Below are 23,134 nucleotides of genomic sequence, written 5' to 3'. Positions count from 1 at the left end.
TATTCTATCAGCATTCATGTGTGTTATTCCTGTATGCCTCAACGTCCAGGCTTCTCGTCACTATTTTCAAAGGCCACAGAGATGATTGGTCGAGTTCTCATAGCTGTTTCTTCATTGATGATGCAGAGAGTCAGAAATCTTGATCTTTACACACTAGGGTCATGAAAACACACTCGAATACCGCTAATGATTTGTAGTAAAGAATGCTGCCACTCTTGCGTAAACATATATAGGGAAGGTTGGTAGTGATGAACGTTAGAGAAGTTTAAAGGATAGTTTGACGAGTTTATGGATGAAGATAGGTGGAAGCAGGTCTATGTGACTGCTGAGGATGGCTTCTTGCAGTTTTTCATATTTTCTTCTGTTTTTAAGCTCTTATAGATAGATAGTGTCCAAGCGTTTGATAAGTGTAGGTAAGCTGTCAGGGTGTTTAAAAATATAAACCAGGCTTGCAAAACGATGCCCACAGTTGGCTAATATAATGATGTCACAATGTACAAAACGATCTTGAGTCAAAAAGCATTCTCAGGTATTAATTACATCAGGTGTTCTTGATCTTTACGGAGCTCTTACTGTAAAGCAACTCGTCACACCATTATTATTATTACCATCCTTTTTATTTCTGTTCAATTTATCACACATGACATTCACTGTGCTCCGGGCCATCACTACTCGGAACGGCTGTGCGTGTGTGTGAGATAAAGCAAAGGTCGAACATAGGCCGTGAAATAAATGACATGGGTTTTAGTTACTTTACGCTCGTCATTATACTTTTTTTTCGCGTCACGAGAGCCGCTGAGACACAAAAAATGGCAGGAAAAAAGGGAAAAAAGCAGCTCAACCTAACACTCCAGAAAAAAAGGTGGTTTGATAATCTTCTAAAACATCTCGAGTCATAGGAGAGAGAGAGAGAGAGAGAGAGAGAGAGAGAGAGAGAGAGAGAGAGAGAGAGAGAGAGAGAGAGAGAAAGGAATAATGGGCAGAGTTCCAGAGTTTCCAGGTAGAGGGGATGAGAGTGAAGATACTGGCTAACTGTAAGGTAGGCCGAATAAAGACGAGAATGACAAGTAATCCTTATTCAACGAGCCCGTGGGAGAGTGGGAGTGTGGAACCGTACAGTTAAAACGTTGAGAACAGCAACCGCGCAAATAACAGTGGAATATAGCAACAAATACAACATTATGGCAGTCAGTGGGAGATATAAGACAGTCCTTTAAGGGGAGAGAACTTAATTAAGAAGAGGAAAAGCTTTTGACTCCATTCTTAAGAAAGGCGTGGGGGGGGGGTTACTTCTAAAAAAACAGCTGCGGAGAGAAGGGTACGAAGGAAGGTGGGTCTGAGATAAGGTCTTTCATTTGCCTACACTTCCCGAGTTGTTGGTATTTCCATATTTTCATATAAGACTCGGAGGAACGGACAGAGGAAAGGACAGGACAAGGGCAGGAGGGTTCTAATGAGTCTTGTGGTGGCTTAGAAGTGAGTGAGTATGATAGTCTGACTGTTACGAGCATTAGCCAAGAAATTAGAGGTGTGTTTTTCAGGTTTTTGTGTTGAGATAAATGGATTAATGTCAAGTAAGTCTAGAAAACTTAATGTTACGGAACAGTGACGTCTAAACAGTCTCGCCATAGTTTTTATTTTATTTTATTTTTTTTTTAGTTTTCTGATTCTCTATATGAGGATTAATGGATGAATGTGTAGTGAACGATCTTGTTTGTTCGTGAAAATGTCGGAATATGATACAAACCTAGAATTCGAGCCTTGTCTTGCAGCGAGACTAAGGAAACTTCATTAATTCTTTAGAAAAATAATGGTAATGAAGAAGATGCACGGATATCTAAGACAGACCTGAAACACCTCCAGGAGCTCGGGAAAATAGATCATAATTACTCTTTTGCTCAATTTCCAGTACAAAAACCTAAAGAATGTTGAGTAAATCAGTGAAAGAACTTCGGGGAAATCAAAATGTCGACATGTGACAAAGAGGCGGGCGGGAGAAGCCTTGTTTTGTGCGGAAAAACAAAAAAATGGGGAGAAGAGCAAAACCTAGTCCATTTGAATACTGAGGGAGGGAGGGACTATTCTACAATGCATCACCAGGGGGACTACCGGTGACTGTGCACATTAGAGAGGGAACGTATGGGGGCTGGATAGTGGTGGTGATGGTGGTGGTAATGGTGAGGCGTCCGCTCCACCCAGCCTCAGGTCCTGCTGGCCTTGGCGGGAATCACACGACGCACAGTGCTGAAGGGAGTCAAGGGACGGGTCAGTCACCTCTTAACCTGGGCCGGGGAAGGTTTGCGGCCCACGTCCCCACAATGACCCACGATTAAAAGGTACATTAAAAAAGAAGGAAGAAAAAATAAAACCGGGAAGATATTCAAGCGCTTATGTTGGTAAAATGAATTCCTCTTTTTTAAGTGTGTGTGTGTGTGTGTGTGTGTGTGTGTGTGTGTGTGTGTGTGTGTGTGTGTGTGTGTGTGTGTGTGTGTTTTCTATTTTCACCTCTCCCGCTAACATGATGTCGTAACATTATACCTCTTATGCAATACACAGCGGAAAAAAGACGCAATTTATACCCAAATGCACACAAAATAGATATAAGCACATTGATTCCACCTAACCACTGACAAAATTAAGTTGAAGGAGTGACGTGTGTGTGTGTGTGTGTGTGTGTGTGTGTGCATGCGCGACACGAGACAGGCGTCAGCAGGGTTATCTTGCGGCGGTTCGTGGCGTAGAGGCAAGCGTTGGGGGTGTGGTTTATCAGGGGATGTGGGAGGGAGGAGTAAGTCTTGCCTGGGGACCTCATGTGACCCTCCACCTTGTCTCCGGCCCGTCCCTTACCCCGCCCCGCTCCGTTCCGCCCCGCCTGGCGTGCAGAGGACCATGGGTGGGAAATGAACGACCAAAAACAACAGAAAAAATGAAATCCCTGCCTGGTACTTTTCCGACTCCTCCCTCTCGTCCCTCTCCCCAACTCCCACTCATCACTAGGACAAGATTACGGTGCTCTCCTCAACAGACACACACACACACACACACACACACACACACACACACACACACACACACACACACACACACACACACACACATACAGAACTACCTATTTACCTACAACCTCTACTCTTCACCTCGTAAGAAAACACAAATGAATCAATGTACTAAAACAACACTAAACTTTCTCTGCGTCACTCCTTGATTTGTTGCTTATTGAGTTTATGACTCACTGCCAAAATATTCACGAAAAACGGGCTCCCTCCGCCTCCAGCTAGATAGGAAGTGGGTAATTTTTCCTTCCCATGGGCGGCACCAGACTCTCAAATCACAATTCGATACCCCTGACGTGAGGCGCTGTGATTACTTCTTTACGCCTGTTTCAAAGGGTAGATCAACGAAAACAGCCATGTCACTTAATATAGTGATTACTTTTTTATAGCTTCATACCCCGTGGCCTGAATGTATCTGTACGCTTTAGCTGTAAACGACGCTGTGAAGATGCTGTGATAAGGCGGATGGTGGCGGAGCGGAGGCCACATGCAGATAACTTGAGAAGGAGGAAAGATGCTTAACTACTTTCAATACCACAGCGTCAGTTTAAATTTGTCTTTTTTCAATGTGTTTACTATTAGATGATTATATTAGATTAATATTTATATTTCTTTACATTGACGTTCATTATATTGGCGTTTACTACAACAACTACATGTTTTACTTCCTCCATTCTTGTCAGCAATACTGTACGTGATGTTATGGATTTCGCAAACTAAAATAAGAAAAAAAGTGAATTAAAATGACGATAAATAGGCGAATACAAAGGAAATAAATTACGCTGAGGCGCTACATTAACGAGACCACATCAATCCCTTTTACGACACTGCTGCCTCTTCCACTGAGAAACTACCGTGAGCCAAGATTGAACTCGTAACCTTAATGCCGCGCAGTAGTTTGCCACAGAGCCACACCAGCGCCCAGCCTGCAAAAGAGGAAGGGGGCGGGGGTGCGCGTGACGGGCCTGGCAATGGGACCACTGAGCGACTCTACCACACAAATATGTCATTGTCCTTTGATGTATTCGATATAAACACACACACACACACACACACACACACACACACTCTCTCTCTCTCTCTCTCTCTCTCTCTCTGGTAAATCGAGCGACGTAAAGTTGAAATAAGACACTAATATAATCACTAAAGGGTCTTCACAGGTTTAGTTGATGACATCTCCAGTGGCTTAGTGGTAAACTTCTCGAATTACAACATAAACCACAAATCCCGTTGCAGGTGTTTGAATCCTGTTCAGTCCATACTCGCTGAAAATACATGATCATTCCTAGCTGGGGAAATAACTGTAGTGTATATGAAAGAAACTACTCACAACATAGTGAGGAGGTGAAGGGAACTTTAAGAACGGTATATAGGTGAATGCATGACCCTATGAAAACCAGACTTCAAACTAAAAATAGATTATACCTAGCCACATACACACTTAATCTCTTCAGTACTGGGACGCATTTTTTTTTTTCCTTGAGCTTTTAGTGTGATTAGACCATTTTACTGACATTAGGAAGAGTCTATGGAGGTCAGAAGATTAATGGCCAGTCTTCACTATTTTAATCTCCACGTAAGTGTCTGATGCTGTATGAAATCACCAAATAATAACCAAAATAAATATGAAAACATGTCATTCTGATGCTGTATAAAATCACTAAATAGTAATCAGAATAAATATGAAAACGTGTCATGGTACTGAAAAGGTTAAACGTACATACACATAGGTAAACCACACTAAACGGTACCTCTGTATAAGTGTCCCTCCCACCCCGAACATTCACCTCTGCCCAGGATAACACGCTGAGATGAGGCGGTCTGAGGGTGACGAACGCGCCTTATTTCACACCTCACTGCTAACGGTCCGGCGTGTTTACTTACGGTCGTTAAGTGCCAGACGAGTCACCCATCAGCCCCGCAGCGAAAAGAATGCTGACTCGATAATGGACAATGACGGACCGCGCAAAGATTCTCGTGAGTACAAATCGGTATGTCAGATTCTAACTTTTTCATTGATTTATCTTTTTTTTTTTCCTGTAGAGGTTGTGGTGGTGGTGGTGACAGTAGTAGTAGTAGTAGTAGTAGTAGTAGTAGTAGTAGTAGTAGTACTGGTAGTAGTAGTAGTAGTAGTGGTAGTAGTAGTAATAGTAATGATAATAGTAGTAGTAGTAGTAGTAGTAGTAGTAGTAGTAGTAGTAGTAGTAGTAGTAATAGCAGTAATAGTAGTAGTAATAGTAATAGTATTGTTAGTAGTAGTAATAGTAGTGGTAGTAGTAGTAGTAGTAATGATAATAGTAGTAGTAGTAGTAGTAGTAGTAGTAGTAGTAGTAGTAATAGTAGCAGTAGTAGCAGCAGTAGTAGCACCAACATTGAAAATAACCGCAGCAGCATGAGGAGAATGAGGATGAGGATGAGGATGAGGATAAAGACGAGGAGTATGAGTAGCGGGCATTCCTAACATGCATCCTCTACAATCTACATCTTGGTCCCATCCCGAGACCTAAGGAACTTCCTCAAATAAAACTGGTTTATCGGAATGACAATATACGATTCGGCTGTGTCACTCCTCTGCCCACCTGGTCAAACACATAACCTGCGTGGTCTTGGGCTGAGTGACGCTTCCTTGGGCGTGGAAGACAGCAACGGTCAGGTGTGGGAATGAGGACAGCTTGGCAGGGAGTCAGAGTGTAGTTCAGTCTAATGGTAGATGTAAGGAGCAATTAGTGATGCATACCAACAAGTCCTGTCTGTCCTCGGTGACGTCAACTGTCAGCATGTGATTAACTGCACAGTTAAGGGATCATTGTCTTCTCTCTTATCTTCGTTCACTAAAAAGTCCAATAACATCAGATCGCGAAACGGCTTGTGGTGAAACGAGAGGTTTACTTTTATAAAGACTTACGATGCTGTACTGCTCGGTGATGCCAAGTTAATTCTGATATGATTAACCTGCCAGGCTGAGACAAGTTGTGGTAAGATAGCGTTCCATAAAAATCGTCTTTGAAGGTCTGCCATTACTGTCTTGTGACCAGCTGCTCCAGAGTCTTTGACGCCGCCCTGGCGCCGAGGCTGAGAAGCAGTCCTCCACAGGCCAACACTCTCAGCTTCAGCGCTAAGCCGGTGATGATCGTCCACATATATGTATGTATGTGTGTGTGTGTGTGTGTGTGTGTGTGTGTGTGTGTGTGTGTGTGTGTGTGTGTGTATATATATATATATATATATATATATATATATATATATATATATATATATATATATATATATATATATATATATATATATATATATATATATATAGTTCAAGACATTTGTTCTCAAATATTGGTGCCTACTCTGATGAGTGAGCCAGCACACAAGCGGCGGTAAGAGTGTTCACACAGATAAAGGTTGACATGAAGAGCCGCAGAGTGAGGCTCACTTACTCCTCAGGCGAGCGAGGGATGGGGATGGCAGCTCGAGGCTTGCGCGAAGACATGAGCTTGGCCTCCTCAGTCGTCTTGGGGAACCCCTGCACACCTGAGGGAGAAAAGAACAAGTCAGTAACACGTTGAGGTAACCTTCGCGCCTGGCTTCACTCACGGCGGCAACCAGAGGCCATTTGCTGAGGAACCAAGTAACAAGAGAGGGCAAATATCATTACTTACAGTCTTACACATTGCATAACCATGGTAATAACGTGTTGGCTGTGGTGCAGTGGGAACATTGTTTGTGCTCTAATGCAAGAAATTAAACGAACAAGAAAGAGCAGAAAGGAGGAGGAGGAAGAGGAGGAGGAGGAGGAGGAGGAGGGAGGAGGAACAGGAGGACGAACGGAGGAACTGTTTGTTCGGGTGAGTGAGTGTGTGTGGCGAGGAGCAGTGTGTTTGTGTGCGGCAAACATACCATGCGCCTTCACCTCGCCCTCTTCTCCCGTTCCTTTATCTCTCCTCCCCCTTTATGTTTCTGCTGCTGCTGATGCAAGAACGCTCCCGTGCAGCGGAATTGTTTAGCGATCATGTAACACTGCCGTACAGGAGGAGGAGGAGGAGGAGGAGGAGGATGCGGGGCCTTCCTTTTCACTCTGCCTCTCCTGTGTTGGCGCTCCATGGGACTCGATTAGTCACCTCCTTAATGGCCCATGTCGAAAAATTCCCATTAACGTAAAGAGCTAAGGAGAGAGAGAGAGAGAGAGAGAGAGAGAGAGAGAGAGAGAGAGAGAGAGAGATTGAAGCAGTTTAGTGAACCTTCACGTCAATCTCCTGACGACGAATCTTCAGTTTTTTGCTCCCTTCCCTTTCCTCCTCCTTCTTCTTCTCATTCTCTTTCTGCTCTTTTTCCTTTTCCTTCTTCCTCAATCATTCAAACATGTTCACTCCTCCTTTCTCTTCTAATTCATCAGTCAAGGAAACATTACAGGTCATTCCTCTTTTTCTTCGGCGGCGAAAGAAAACGGAGGTGTAGATAGAAGGGAACAATCACCGCCTTCGTACATTAAACCTCAGCGCTGTCGTACGTCACTGAGACACTGGAACTGCATTCTCAAACTTTTCGCTCTCACTGATTTTAACCAAGTCTTTTGGAAGTTTATTAGGGTTTTTAAAGTTAGGTAATGTTTCTCCAGTGATTTAACAAAACTTCCGCAATACCAATGAAAAATAGACACACGAAAACTCTATTAATAATCACTACGGCCTTTGAAAACAGATCAAACTCCACCGTACATTTCTGTTTTCCTTCAGATGAGCTGTCATTTGTATAACCACTGTGCAATTCAATATTCAATATACACTTAAGAAAATTAGTAAAATGTTCCCAATACTTTTTCACTATTAAAACACACGGGCCTTTGGAGGACTGAGAACACTGCAGCCGCCTCTTAAACACCACACCAAGGTCACACGAAGCAGAGCGTTCATCCCGCCTGACGAAAAGGTAAAGAAGAGGAGAGCCGAGGACCAGCTAGCGAAGCGTAGTGTGTGTGTGTGTGTGTGTGTGTGTGTGTGTGTGTGTATGTTTAGCGAGAACCAGTCATGTGTGTCAGGAAGGAGGAAGAGCGAAAGAGAGAGAGGGAGAAATAAAGAGAAAGGCAAGGGGAAGGATAGATGAGAAAGGGAGGTGAGAGAACGAAATGAGTAGGATGGATGGAGGAGAAAGGAGATGGAGGTAGTAAAGGTAAGGAAAGAAGGAAGGGATGTGTAGATTGATAATGGACAAAATAGATGAAAGAAGGAGAAATTGCGAGAAAGACAAAGGAAAGATAAAGATAAAGACAAAGATAATGGGAGAGAAACGCAAAATACCCCCAAAAAAAAAAAAAAGGAAAATAAGAAGAGGGTAGAATAGATGAAAAAAAAAGTAGGTGAGTGAGCGACAGGACGGATAAGGGAGGAAATGAAGACAGGTAACGAAATAGCTAAGAAAGATAAGGGAGAGAAAGACAGTGAAGGGATGAGAGAACAGGATAGATGAAGGATGTGATGTGAGGGATCAGAGAGCTGGACAGATCGATAAGAAAGGAAGGTGAGTGGATGGCAGGGACGAGAGATAAGGAAGGGAAGAAGGGAATGTGTCACTGAGTAGACGATAGCAGGTGGAAGAAGAGGAAAAGGAAGAGGAAAGACATTTGTCCCTATCCTTTGGCTAATTCTATCGGCTCTGTAAGGAGACTAGCAACTGAGTGGGCATTTAATTCTTTATATTTTTGTTTTCCTTGGCCAGTTCTTCTCTCTTACATAAAAATAAAGAAGCTAGAAAAGAAGCAAACTTGTTGATTCGTACTCTCTTTGTGATGGTAATAAAGCAAAGTATGAACGATAATATCCTCTCTCTCTCTCTCTCTCTCTCTAAGTGATGGAAATATAGCATGATGTCTCACGAGCGAAAACTACTAGTGGGTCCTCTCCTCATTACAGCCGCTGCGTGTGAGTGACCCGAGGCAGTGCTGTGTGCGCCTCGTGTGTCGCGTCGAGGTGAATGGTCCGTGGCTCGCTAATGCAACTCTCGTGCTTCCTGGGACAGACACCATCACCACAACACATATCGGTAACTACGACAAGGTATGCAGGATAAGCCAGTCGAGATTGCATGCGTGCGTGCGGAGTACAGACACATACACACACACGCACACACAGGATTTTAACCGCTCGTATTTTTTTTTTTTTATAAATAAGTGAGGTTTTCAAACACTCAAATCGTCACATTGAAAAGAAAATATAAATAAAGGCAATATTAAAACTGGTCTTGCTTTAGTTTACCTTGCAAGAGAGAAAATAAAAAGAGAAGTACAAGTCAAGACAATGTGGACGTGAAATTCTTGCTGTGTCATGAAGGAAGAAAAAACTGTGATGCGTTAATAGAGAATCAGTGCATTAGGTCTTGTATACTTAGCGTCCTGGTGCTCACTGTCCGACGGTTCGTACTCTTTCTATTGCACTTCGATAAGATTAATTTTACTATTGTTTAACTCCTTCATTACCAGGACAAGTTTTCATATTTATTCTGGTTACTATTTGATGATTTTATACAGCTTCAGAAACTTATGTGGGATTAGAGTAGTGAAGACTCTGGCCATTAATCTTTTAACCTCCATTGTTAATGTCAATAAAATCGTTTAATCGTAAACAAAAATCAAGGTAAAAAGGTGTCCCAGTACTGAAGGGGTTAATAACTTTTTGTGATCTGAATATAGAATGGGGTTCTCAAACCAACACTGAAGGAAAAGATGCTTTATATTGTTTTGGGAGTGGTGTACGCGCGCGTGTGTGTGTGTGTGTGTGTGTGTGTGTGTTCTGGTTCCTCATTTTCTGATACAAGTCCATTTGCTACTACGAACACTTTCCTCTGGCCAGTATGACAAAAATTTGACCCGCGGCACCACACGCAACCCTACACAGAGGCTGATCTCTTTCTAACGGGATCACTTTTCGCGAGAGGCACTTGATTACCACACGCGACACTTTGGTCCTCCGCCACGACTGTTTTCAAAGGCCACAGAGATGACTAACCGGGTTCTCAAGAGTGTTTCTTCTGTTGATAATGTACGAATCTTGTCAATATGTTCTTTGAATCCTAAAAGACATACTTGAAAACTCGAGTAACTTCAACTAGTGTTTTCAATGTAGAGGAGGCACGGCGGAGTGTTTTAGAATATAGCTTTGCCTCTTCTTTGTCCTCCGTATCTTACTATTCGCTGGTGAGGTGCTCGTGACTGATATGCTTGTTTTTTCATCATGGAGAGATCAAACACAGCGGTGATTAACAGTAATCTGGATTCAAGACGCACGATGATGTATTCTGCGTATAACTTTTTAAATGTAAGAGAAAAAATAGTTTTTGCATTACCTATAATTTTTTTTTAATACACACGCACATACGAGGGAAAGTTGACACTTATTCTCACACACATCACACTCCATCATCTTTCCCCCTAAACACAAGCCAACACAGTGCTAACAACAAACCTGACACTACATACAACTCATCATTTCTTAACACTCACATACGCACACACACGAGAGCAAGAACACGCCTACTCTTACATACAACACACTCCATCGCGCCATCTCCCCAAACACAAGACAACACAACACTAACAACAAACCTGACGCTACACACAACACATGGACATCAATACAAAACGCTAACACGGAACCAGAGATTAATAAAAGTGACGAATAAATGAGAACACTACCACACTCATTAACCCCTTCAGTACTATGCGACGGGTTTCCATATTAATTCTAGTGACTATTTGGCAACTTTATACAGCTTCAGAAACTTATGTGAAGGATCAAAATAGTGAAGACTGTGGCTGTTAATTTTCTGACTTACATAGACTCTTTGAGATGTCAATAAAAATGGTCTAATCGTATACAAAACTCATAGTGAAAATGTGTCCCAGTACTGAAGGGGTTAAACCTGAAATCTTACCTGCAGCCAGAAGGAAAACAAAAGCCAATCGGAACCTCATCCTTCCAACGAGTAGGCGACGCTGCAGGTACAAGACGAAGAGTGGATTATACAAGTTGATACAAGTACAACCACTACAGCTAAGTCACGACTCCCAAAGTGCTGCAGTACCTTCTGATTTCTCCGTGGCCTCGAGTTTCTCTTATACGCTGCAGCCGCCCGCGTGTTTCACTGAGTTGCCAGTTGCTATCATTTCACGGTGAGCGGCGTGTCACGTGGCCTAAGAACAGGGCATGGCACAGGGTTCACGGGCGCCCCACGGAAGGCTCTGCACGGGATATGGAAGTACCGTCACCTCTACCTGCCGCCGTGGGTGTGCTAATACAGGATGCCGTGTCATAATCTCCGAGGGTGGTAATGGTGGTATACACACACACACACACACACACACACACACACACACACACACACACACACATTTCTTGTTTATCAGAGAGAGAGAGAGAGAGAGAGAGAGAGAGAGAGAGAGAGAGAGAGAGAGAGAGAGAGAGAGAGAGAGAGAGAGAGAGAGAGTATTATACAAGGACAAAAACAAATGATTTCAGTTTTCTTTTTAGACGAAGTGTGACATGTTGTTTTCATGTCACAGGCCAGTTCTGCTCTGTTCTATCTGCTGTACCAATTCCATAAGCACACCTGTCGAAACTAGAGCATTAGTAAGTGGTCTTAGGATTCTCGTATGTCAACACTAAGACAATATGTTATGGTTAAACTAGCGATCTTACTGTCTTACTATACCAAAACTAAAACCTTGCAAAACATGTAGTAGAATCGGGATGGACATTAGACCTTATAGTATGTTAAATTGAAAAGAGGAAAAAAATGAACTTAGTCTATGCTTGAGTGATGAAATTATGTGTCTATCTTGTCTCTTCGTGTGAGGATCAACGTTTTTCTTTACTGTCAAAATAGTTTGCCACTTTTTTTTCATTCTTTTCTTACACCACGTTACATTTTTCTCTAGTACTACCAAAGATATAAGCTGTCTGACACGGAATATAAAAAAAACACTGCCCAAACTAAATTGACATTGGTTTTTTATTTATATATATATTTTTTTTACCCTGACGTCATATAAACATGAGGTTGAGAAACTTCTTATTATTCTCTTCACTCCTCGTCACTTCCCTTGGCACAAAAAAATGACAAAGCAATCACAAACATACGAACTGATCATGAACACAAAAATCAATAGAGAACTTGAAGAATACTATAGTCTTAACAGCCTCATGCCACAGCTGATATAAAAAAAAGAACAATTTAACCCCTTCAGTACCATGACTCGTTTCCATATTCATTTTGTTTACTATTTGGTGGTTTTATACAGCTTCAGAAACTCATGTGGGGGATTAAACTAATGAAAACTGTGGCCATTAATCTTCTGACCTCCATAGATCCTTCCCAATGTCAATAAAGTGGTCTAATCGTACACAAACTTCAAGGTAAAAATGTCTGCCAGTGTTGAAGGGGTTAATGGTCAATATAAAATGTGACAATGTTTTTCAATCAATGACGAACACGCGACGAATGGATTAGTCTTTCTCACGAGCACACACTGACCAGATGAAAAATGGTAGGCAAAATACAGCTTTACCCCGCATCATCAGAGTGTAGTAGTAGTAATAGTAGTAGTAGTAGTAGTAGTAGTAGTAGTAGTAGTAGTAGTAGTAGTAGTAGTAGTAGTAGTAGTAGTAGTAGTAGTAGTAGTAGTAGTAGTAGTAGTAGTAGTAGTAGTAGTAGTAGTAGTAGTAGTAGTTATCGTTGTTATTTTTTATCATTAACAACAGTAGTACGTAGAATCTAAACTATTATTACTTATATATGTATAGTAACAATAGGAATGATACCAGTTATAGTAGATAGCAGTAAAAAATAGTAGTAGTAGTAGTAGTAGTAGTAGTAGTAGTAGTAGTAGTAGCAGTAGTAGTAGTAGTAGTAGTAGTAGTAGTAGTAGTAGTAGTAGTAGTAGTAGCAGTAGTAGTAGTAGTAGCAGTAGTATGAATGACAACAAAAACAAGTGAGGACAGTAGGGGAGACAAAGTTTCATCACTGAAGACACCTTTAAGATGCTTCCTGGCCAGGCTTATCAGGCGCCTGTGTGCTTACTGATAACGTGCCGCTGTGTAAGGAGGGAAGCCACGATGATGACGACGACGATGAGGAGGAGGAGGAGGAGGAGGAGGGAGAGAAGAAGACAGAGAGAATCGCATTACTTCAAAAAACAACCTCTGCTACTTTTATAATTTTTATTTCCAGTACCACTAATCCACAATCACTATACCACCACCACCACCACCACCGACTACTACTACTACTACTACTACGGAAACTAACACGCAATCAGTAATTCATAGAAGCTGGAATATTAAACATTCTCTTCTGATCGTGTGTTTCCTTGGCAGCGTAATATTTCCCATCTACCTTTCCTTCCGTGATACAAAACAAGCCTTAAAAACCCAATACACTTCACTTCAGAAATTCCGCTTTGCTTGTGTACCTGGGAACGTGAAGCGACAGGTGGAATGGTGTAATTAGTCCCGTGGTGGGCCGGCGTGGGTCATGCCGTGGGTGTGGTACAGGTTGGGAGGGGCCAGGAAGTTCCAGAACGGGAAAAGCCCAGATGGTGGTTATGCTGGTGGTAGTAGTGGTGGTGGTGGTAGTAGTGGTGCTCGAAGGGTCAATGTAGCCTACGTCGTTCCTAAATGCGTGTGTGTGTTTTTTTTTTCATGTATTTTTGGGAAGACAGGAAATGCCGCGCGTCACTTTTGATTTTTTCGAGTCCATCTTGTGTGTGTGTCAAAGCGGAAAAATGACACGTTCAGTTTATCACCTAGTTAACTAATGCGCGTCCTTTCCTAGTGTTGTAATGGCACACTCACACTCCACACTACACACTCCACGAACGTCTATCAGTGTGCCCTACAAATCTACGTGAAATTGGGTTACGGAAAAGGAACTAGTAATGTTACAAGTGAAGGGTGAATGTTACAAATATGACGACACTTACTCAGTTTACTTAACTCATGAATTCTATTGACATATATACAAAGAGAAGGGAATGTAAATGAATAAATAAATCAAGAGGGAAAGTAGAAAAATGAGGAAAAAATAAAGAAGGAATGCAGGTGAGAAAAGGAAAAGAAAGGAAACGAAAAGGAAAAAAAAAACGAAAGGTAGAAAAGAAACGACCATCATTATGAAAAAAAGGGACAAATTTCTATACAAAGACAACACAAACTGAATTGACTTTGCCGATAGAAAAGCACACACACACACACACACACACACACACACACACACACACACACACAGAGAGAGAGAGAGAGAGAGAGAGAGAGAGAGAGAGAGAGAGAGAGAGAGAGAGAGAGAGAGAGAGAGAGAGAGAGTAACCTACATAAAACTAAAAAAAAAAAAATAAAAAAAACGTAGCGGATGTGATAAAGTGATAATTACATCCGTTGAAAGAGGAATTAGTAGGAATTAACCAGCATAATACCAAGTTTCTTTTATTATGGCAGATTTAGCGCTGGAGCTTGGAGATAACCTTATCGCCCTCGTGAGGTTCTGCCTGATAGTGTTGCCTTCCTGAACCTCTTGTATACGCCGCGTGTCTAGGTGAGCTGATAGGTAGATAAAATGCATCCCTATTGATTTTGTTTTCTCGTTGCGGTATTTAAAATTTTCTGTTCTGTTTTTTTCTTTTTCAGATGACTTGACTCGTGTTTGGTGTTTCAGAGGTAAGGTAACTCTTCCTTCCTTCAGTTTGATAATGTTTTTCTTGAATTAGTAAACATTTTTTTTTTTATTTATACCATGTAGGCTTTTCACGGGAATTTATGGACTAAAGGGGATATTATTTCGGGCACCTCCTATCTCAAAGCCCACATGCTAGGAAACCGTTGCCCCGAGTGAGGAAGCCCAACCTATACTCGGACCGTGGACAGGATTCGAACCCGTGCGCTTGGAGACCCTCGGACTCCAAAGCATGAATGGTTCCACTGTACCTCGGCGGTTTTTTCTTCTTGTTTCATGGCTGTCTCAATCCTTATGCTGTCTAAAAATTGGTAAATCTATTCTTTTATTCTTTTCTTCTTTCTTGTAAATGTTCATTGAAATTTCGTTGTTTTTAGTGCCGTGAGGTGTTGGATATTGCAGTGAAAGACTTTAACTTAGTATTCTCACATTTTTCAATTTCTTTTATCTGTCTATCTACTTTTCTCTATTTTCATCTATTTATCTCTCTATTCACCTTATCCTCTCTCAGTTTGTTTTTCTCTGTCTTTTAAATAAACTTGAAATCCCAAATACAACTCTTTTTTAACATCTTAGTGAATATTTGAACTCTTTGTATAACTCAACATTCAGTATTTATTACCATTAACATCTCTTCATTCCTCACCTTTTCTTTAACAATCTTGGAAACTTAAAAAAAAGAAAGCCTTCATGAATTATTTGAACTACATCGCGGTTTTAATATCTCAGCAAACAGTTAAATAATTATTCTCCTTGCAACGACTCAATGTTCTTTATCAATCTTGTATCATTCTCGTCCAGTGTGTCTTGTTCCATCTTTTCTAATACTCTTTCTGAACGGCTTGAATCACAGCACTCTCTCCGTCTCTTAACAAACAAGCTTAAATTATTCTCCTTCTTATGACTCAATATCTTTACCTTGCATAATTAATGTCAATGTTTATCTTTCTGAATGTCTTAATCGCATCGACGGGACAAAGAGGTGTTGAGGTTGGCTGTTGGTTTATAGTTTAGACTGAAGGTGAAGAGAGAGTTGGAAGCTGCAGGGATGACAGAGAAGATAAGACGGAGACACGAAAAAGGAATTTGATTAAGTAATATTGTGGGATTTTTACGGTGACGCAGAAGTGAGAAAATGCAGTGAAATAAAGATAAAGATAAGAATAAGCATGAAGACGGACGGATAAGGAGGAAAAGAAGATGGAAAAACGAGTGATGAAATTAGAGAATGGAATAAAGTGATAAATAACGGTGAAGGGAAGATGAAAATAAGGACAAAGACAAGTAGAATAATAAGGAAAAGAAATAGATGGTGAAAAAAAATAGGCATTACGAATTTAGAAAGGAAAAAAAAAGAGGAAAAGGTGAAGGAAGAAGAGAGGATAAGAGAAGAAGTATGAAATAGTAGAGAGAAAAGGAAAATAATAAAGAATAATCATAAAAATGGGATAAAACAGAAGGATAAAGAGAAGTAGAAGTAAGAGAACAAGGCAAGATGAAAGGGAGAAGGAATTAAAGGAGGTGAAAGAATGACAAACGTAAAACAAAGCTGAATAAATAAAAGATGGCAGAGAGAAAGATTAGATGGTGAAAAGGAGGAAGAGGAGGAAGTGGAGGAGGCGGAGGGAGAGAGGGGAGAGCAAGATGAGATGAGGAAAGAAGAGGGTGATAAGTAACGGACAAGAAAACATGAAAAGAGATGAAACAAGATGATAAACAATGAAAAAAAAGAAAGAAAAATGAAAAAGATAAATGTCATAGTAAACGGATAGAAAGAAAGAAAAAAAAATGCTGAAAAAAAGGAGGAAGACATGAGAGGGAGAAAGAAAGAAAGAAAAGAAAAAAAAAAGAGAATTGCAAATGATGAATTGAGGAGAAGAATGATGAAGACTCAAGAAAATAGTCTAAACGAAGATATATAAGAAAGAGGATGAGATGAAGAAGGAGAAGTAGGAGAAGGAGAAGGAGAAAGAGGAGGAGGAGAAGGAGGAGGAGTATTGTGAAGTGAAAGAGGTAGGAGAAGGTGAAGAGCTTGACTGTTTATCTATTACGGTAACAGACATTTTTGAGAGGACGTCTAAGAGTCTCCCTTTTTTTCTCTCTCCCAGCTGAATGCGCATCACGACTCGGTAAGCAAAGGGAAAGATGAGCACACACAAAAACCCACGAATCATTTATACATTGTGATCGCTTGGGCGGCGCTTGACGTGGGGAAAGAATGGACCGGATTTTTAATTGGATATGACCACTGGATATTATTGAGACAGACAGAGAGAGAGAGAGAGAGAGAGAGAGAGAGAGAGAGAGAGAGAGATTGCGTATGGAACAATAGGATAATTCATGTTTTACTGCCTGTATTTTAAATCTGCTTAAATAAAATCGTCTCATTGTTGTTTCTAAGCTTTAAACTTCATAAAATAGTCAGATGCATGTTAATCCTTTCAGTACTGGCACGCATTTTTACATGGTTTTGGGTATAATTAGACGATTCTATTTCATTAGGAAGGTTTATGATGGTCAGAAGATATGTGGCCAGGATCGTCACTATTTTAATCCCCACATAAATCTCTGAAGCTGTATAAAATCACTAAATAGTAAGGGGAATGAATATGAAAAAGCGTCATATCACTGAAGAGGTTACGTTAGTCTGATTTCCTTCCTTATTGTCAAACTTATGTATTCAATTTACTTATTACCTTCACATGTAAGTACGATAATAAGTAGGATAAGTTCTTTTTATATACATATTTTCCTGTTTTTTTTTTTCTTATATTCAAACAGCCTTTTTAAATAACAACATAAAAACATGTTCCTTTAAGCCTCTGTAAATTAATTAAACCTCTTCGGTACTGGAACACATCTTTACCATGAGGTTTGAGTATGATTAGACGATTTTATTGACATTGGGAAGGGTTTATAGAGGTCAGAAGATTAATGGCTACAGTCTTCACTATTTGAATCCCCCACATAAGTTTCCGAAGCTGTATAGAATCGCCGAATAGTAAGCAGAACGAATATGAAAACGCGTCCTGGTACTGAAGTGGTTATATAAAAAAAAGAGCTCTATGATAAGTTTATGGTACAGCACAGTGATAAATCTAACACAATCTCGCTCCACACGTGACATGACTCATAAACCTTCCACTCTTCGCTGGGTGTGTGGTGGTGGAGGGGTGGAAGGGTGGTGGTGGTGATAGAGCGGAGGGACACCGCCTTGCCTTCTCTCACACCATTTCCTGCTCTCGCTGCCGGAATCCATAACAAGGCTTTTCGTAACCACACATATTATCATCCCATAAGAAGACATCCAACCGGTACATAGTTGTTGTTGTTGTTGTTGTTGTTGTTGTTGTTGTTGTTGTCGTCGTCGTTGTTGTTGTTGTTGTTGTTGTTGTTTTACCACTTAGTAGGAAATATTGTGTTCCATCCTTCCACAATGCATTTTACAAGACATCCAAATGGTTGTGCACTATTTTCATTATTATTTCTTGTTATTTGTCGTTATCATTTTCCTAACTATGATAAATTCTGTATCTCGTATAGTGGCTGGAAATCCTTGTTATCTATCCTAAGAACAAGATATTCAAACGAGTGTACAGTCATTTACAGTCATTTCATATTTGCATTTTTTCATCTATTCAGTTCTGTACTATAGTGAACCCTTTAGTATATTAGTGGTCAGAAATACCACCCTGTTTTAATCCTTCCAAATCCTATCTAAAAAATAAACCACCCGAATGAACAAACACTCCCTTTTTGCTGCTATAATAAACCCTACACTGTCAGTCTAAATCCTTTATACTGCTTAACATTACCTCTTAACCCCTTCAATACTGAGACGCATTTATACCTTGAGTTTCCGCGTGATTAGACGATTTTATTAAGATTAGGAAGAGTCTATGGAGGTCAGAAGATTTTGGCAAGAGTCTCCACTATTTTAATTCCCACATATGTTTCTGAAGCTGTATAAAGTCACCAAATAGTAAGCAGAATGAATATGAAAACGCGTCATGGTACCTTTGTATTTGATCACTATTTTAAACCTTTGTACTTGTGTATTTATATTTATTTCATGTTTCTTTTTTAGGTCACTGAAGATGATATAAGATGTGGAAACGTTTGGAAGCATTAAAGATGGTGCTCATTGCTGTCTTTATCACTGGTGTCCTCTTGCACTCTACACCTCGATTAGTGCACAAAGAAAAATAGAATAAGACATAAACAGATGAATAAATGAATCTTCTTCCACATTAAATGCGACCCTTATGGAAATGAATAAAACACCATCAGATGAAGAAGAAATAAAGGAATAAATAAAGAGAAAAATGAATAAATAACGAAAGCTTAAAAAAGAAAAGAGAGAGAGAGAGAGAGAGAGAGAGAGAGAGAGAGAGAGAGAGAGAGAGAGAGAGAGAGAGAGAGAGAGAGAGAGAGAGAGAGAGAGAGAGAGAGAGAGAGAGAGAGAGAAAACATCATTCCTACAGTTGGCAGTCCCTTTATGAAACAAAGGGGTTGAGAATTCTACCCTTCCTTAACCTCTTCAATACTAGAACACATTTTTACCTTGAAATTTGTGTACGATAAGACCATTTTATTTACATCAGGAAGGGTCTATGGAGGTCAGAAGATTAATGGCCATAAGTCTATTTCAACGCCCACATAAGTTTCTGAAGCTGTATAAAATCACCGAATAGTATAGCAGAATGAATATGGAAACTCGACATGGTACTGTAGGGGTTAATCTTATCAGTAGCAAAACGCATTTTCATATTCATTCTGCTTACTACTTTGCGATCATATACAGCTTCAGAAACTTGTGTGGGGATTGAAATAGTGAAGACTCCGGCCATTAATCTTCTGACCTCCATAAACCCTTCATAATGTCAATAAAATAGTCTAATCACACCCAAAATTCATGATAAAAATGCGTCCCAGTACTGAAAGGGTTAAGGCGCTAGGTATCCCCTCTCATCCTCAGGGAAACTATGCAACTCCTCGCCTCCTCAGCGGACAAGGGCAAGGGAACGGAAGGGGCGCGCCGGGTCAGACGAGGTCACTGTCCTCCGCGGCCTAGTCATCGTTACTCCCGGTACTGGAAAGGAGTAGTAGGGTAGGGAGGAGGGTGGAGCCGGTACTCTTGACTTAAATCCTCTCTCGGCCTACTGGTGGTGGTGGTAGTGGTGGTGGTGGTGGTGGTAGTAGTAGTAGTAGTGGTGGTGGTAGTGATGTTGGTGTTGGTGGTGGTGGTGGTGGTAAGAATAAAAAGGAACTGTACTCTTAAATTCTTCAGAGTCCAATCTCGACTTCTTTTTTACTAGTTTTAGTGGAAGTTTTTGTTTATTCTATTTTTATGTTAATTGCTGAAAGAGTGAGTGAGTGAGTGAGTGAGTGAGTGAGTGGATTTTCTATCTAATTAGTTAGATAGTTGGTTAGTTCTTTCCTATGTAAGAGGGGAAAGCTGACCAGAGGCAACATAAAACGAAAAAAAAAAAAAGCTCACTCAGTTGCCAGTCCCCTTGCAGGTCCGAGAGACTTAGCCACCCTCAAAAAAAAAAAAAATAAATAAATAAACAAATAAACAAAAATAAATAAATAGAAAAAAACAAAATGAATAAAAAATAAATAAAAAAGAACAGATGTCTTGAAACTCCCTCTTAAATGAAGTCAAGATTGGAAATGCAGTTGTTAGTTACATCTAGTTTAATTTATCCGGTTACTTAGTTTAGTTAGTTTGACAACATAGGAACTGCCCCATAATTCACTTCCATTCCCTCAGTACTACGAGATACATTTGCCTTCATGTCAGTTACCATTCCAAGCGTCATATTTAAGATACTACATATTTATTGGATGACGTGAAAGTACTTATCCACAACCATTATACCTCCATTTTAGTTATTCATCTATTTTTATCCTCATTTATTTCTAACAGCACATACAAACGCAAGAACATAAGGGAAGCTGCAAGGTGCCATCATGCCTATACACGTGGCACTCCCTATCTGAAACGTGACGATTTATTTCCACCTATCATCCCCGACCATAAATCTGTCTAATCTTGTCTAATCTTCTAAAGCTCCCAAATGACTCAGCACTAACTCGATCTGCCCCACTACTAAATCTATGCCCTCCATTTACCACCTCATTCAAAAACCTGTTCCTTTCGGTCTGTCTGTCTGTCTGTCTGTCTGTATGTCTGTCTCTCTCTCTCTCTCTCTCTCTCTCTCTCTTGATGTCTTTATTTTTCGTTCTACCCTGATTACTGACACTAATACTTTCGTTTATGTTACCCTTATTATATCCCTTGTACCACTTTAAGATCTCTGTTTGGCCTCTTCTTTATGTTCATCTATGGCAGGTCAATTCAAAAAGCTTCAATCTCCTTTTATATGCAATACTTCTCATCCGTTGCATGCTTTTATCTATTCTTCTTCTTGGTTTCCTTCCTGTAATAAATGGACCAGGAATCTGACCAGTGCCACAGCTTCAATATTACTTCTGGACTTCTACTTTTAACATTCATGAATATTACTAATACACTATCTAGTTTATTCTATTATTCATTCATGTTCCTTTTATCTCTGCAAAGGTTTCTCTAACGACAGTCAAAACTATAATCAAAACTCTCAAATTCTTCTCCTCTCATCTCACCACGACTTCGTTCTTACCACGTACATACGGTGTGGATTTGATATTTATTATACTTCACAACTCTTAATTTTGGCAGTTTTTACGTCCGGTTTTTTTATACTCTTAGGGGTAGAACGAGAGACTTTGATTTTGCCATATGGGAATCGTTACCCCGAGTGGATGTCCTTCCTAATCTCAGACTGTGGCCAGGATTCGAACCCATGCAGGTCAAGTCAGGTGTAGTTCGGGAAGTTTTTCCTTTACATCGGCGCTTCCCTGATGTTACTGCTATCTTCTTACTCTGCTTCTTCCAACAAGTTCTTCCGCTGACTTTCTGTTTTTCCACATTTCATATACTATTTCCTTCTTCTCTTTTATCTTTCCATTTTCAAAAAGCAATTGTCATTTAATATTTCCTTCTTCTATGTATGGCCTCTGTAAAATTATTGTCATTTTCCTTATTTCCTGATATCCTGGACACCATAACAAGAAATATTTTAAATCGTAGAGGCTGCTGGCACAGAGATCCCTTCGATCCTCCAAAACGGCTCGCGGACTCCCATAACGGCCCCTCGCTTCACATCTCTTAATATGAAACCACAATCACCATCTCTCTACCCACTCGTTCACATCTAAGTCTGCTGGGGATGGCATGTGGACTAGTGACTTTACGAGGCCTGGAAAGTGTGTCTAGTGCTGGAAGGGAAGAGGGACATGGAGGTAAGGCTCATTCACCTGCTGGTCTCTTGATAAACCGCTACCGCTACTGAGATTATACACGTTATATACCCTGATTTTCGTTGTATATTTCTCTCTCTCTCTCTCTCTCTCTCTCTCTCTCTCTCTCTCTCTCTCTCTCTCTCTCTCTCGTGAAGTAGATGATTGCATTGTCTTTATTGGTGTGAATAGTTGCGGTCTTGGTTGTCAATTGTCAGCTGCGCCTCAGGAAATGGTGGAGGTCAGGTGTTTGTCTCCAGTCCATGGTTGTATTAAGAATGATTATTACTACGCTTCATTGTTAAACCTATACAGCTGTGAATGAGAGGCCACGTTTTCTTTTTTCAGCTAACCCTTTATAAGAAAACGTATAGGGGTCTTGATGAAATAAGGGTAACTACTTTAAATATTTCCAGGTCAGCATATTGTTGAGGTTATGGTTTCCCTTTTCATGTATGTACGCATTAACTTGTATGTGAGACAATATTAAAGAAACATATGACGCATGGACATGATTAGACGCAAAAATTGTAGAAATAAGAACTAATAAACAAAGGATAATGGTGTAACAAGCACTGGTTTTGGAGGACATGTAAGCGAGGGAACAAAAACAGCATTCAGGGTGTGTGTGAATTACTGACAAAGGAAACATGTGATGGATAAATGCCTAGATAAGTCGAAAGAACACATGACCTTCACTCAATCTTTAGAGAAGGCGACTAAATTGATATTTCTGCGTAATAAAAATAAAAGAACTTAAAGATGGAAAAAATTAGTCTTGGGGATATTTAATGATGTCCTTGTCGGCATTTATAGAAGAAAGAAAAACAATGTCAACTATATTTTCCTTGGTAATTAAATATGAAGGCTGAATACTACTTGCGCATTACAGACTGAATAACAACAATAACAAAGAAACTAATACTCTTATGTGTTTTGTTTCTGGTGTTTACAATGTGAAGCTCTTTTAGTATAGGTGATAGTCTGTTTATATATGAAACACGTAATTTTCACCTCTAAACTGTGAC

General features: G+C 40.3%; 1 protein-coding gene across 2 annotated transcripts in view; it reads right to left on the bottom strand.

Moving 5' to 3' along the window:
* LOC123504035 (trypsin-1-like) overlaps positions 1-23,134 on the bottom strand; it is a 44,286-nt gene that overhangs the window by 4,411 nt on the left and 16,741 nt on the right. The window contains exons 1-2 of one of the 2 annotated variants that reach the window (XM_045254281.1): positions 10,968-11,137; positions 6,482-6,575 (exon numbers count right to left, since the gene is read on the bottom strand). In XM_045254281.1, the coding sequence (XP_045110216.1) occupies positions 6,482-6,575; positions 10,968-11,007 (134 nt within the window). In that variant the 5' untranslated portion in view covers positions 11,008-11,137. Of the gene's footprint in view, positions 1-6,481; positions 6,576-10,967; positions 11,138-23,134 lie in introns of those variants that run through there. The other variant, XM_045254280.1, reaches the window with a different exon arrangement.

This window comes from Portunus trituberculatus, chromosome 15 (assembly GCF_017591435.1).
Source record: "Portunus trituberculatus isolate SZX2019 chromosome 15, ASM1759143v1, whole genome shotgun sequence".
NCBI lineage: Eukaryota > Metazoa > Arthropoda > Malacostraca > Decapoda > Portunidae > Portunus > Portunus trituberculatus.
Note: the sequence above shows the minus strand (reverse complement) of the source record. Positions and strands in the feature narration are given on the sequence as shown.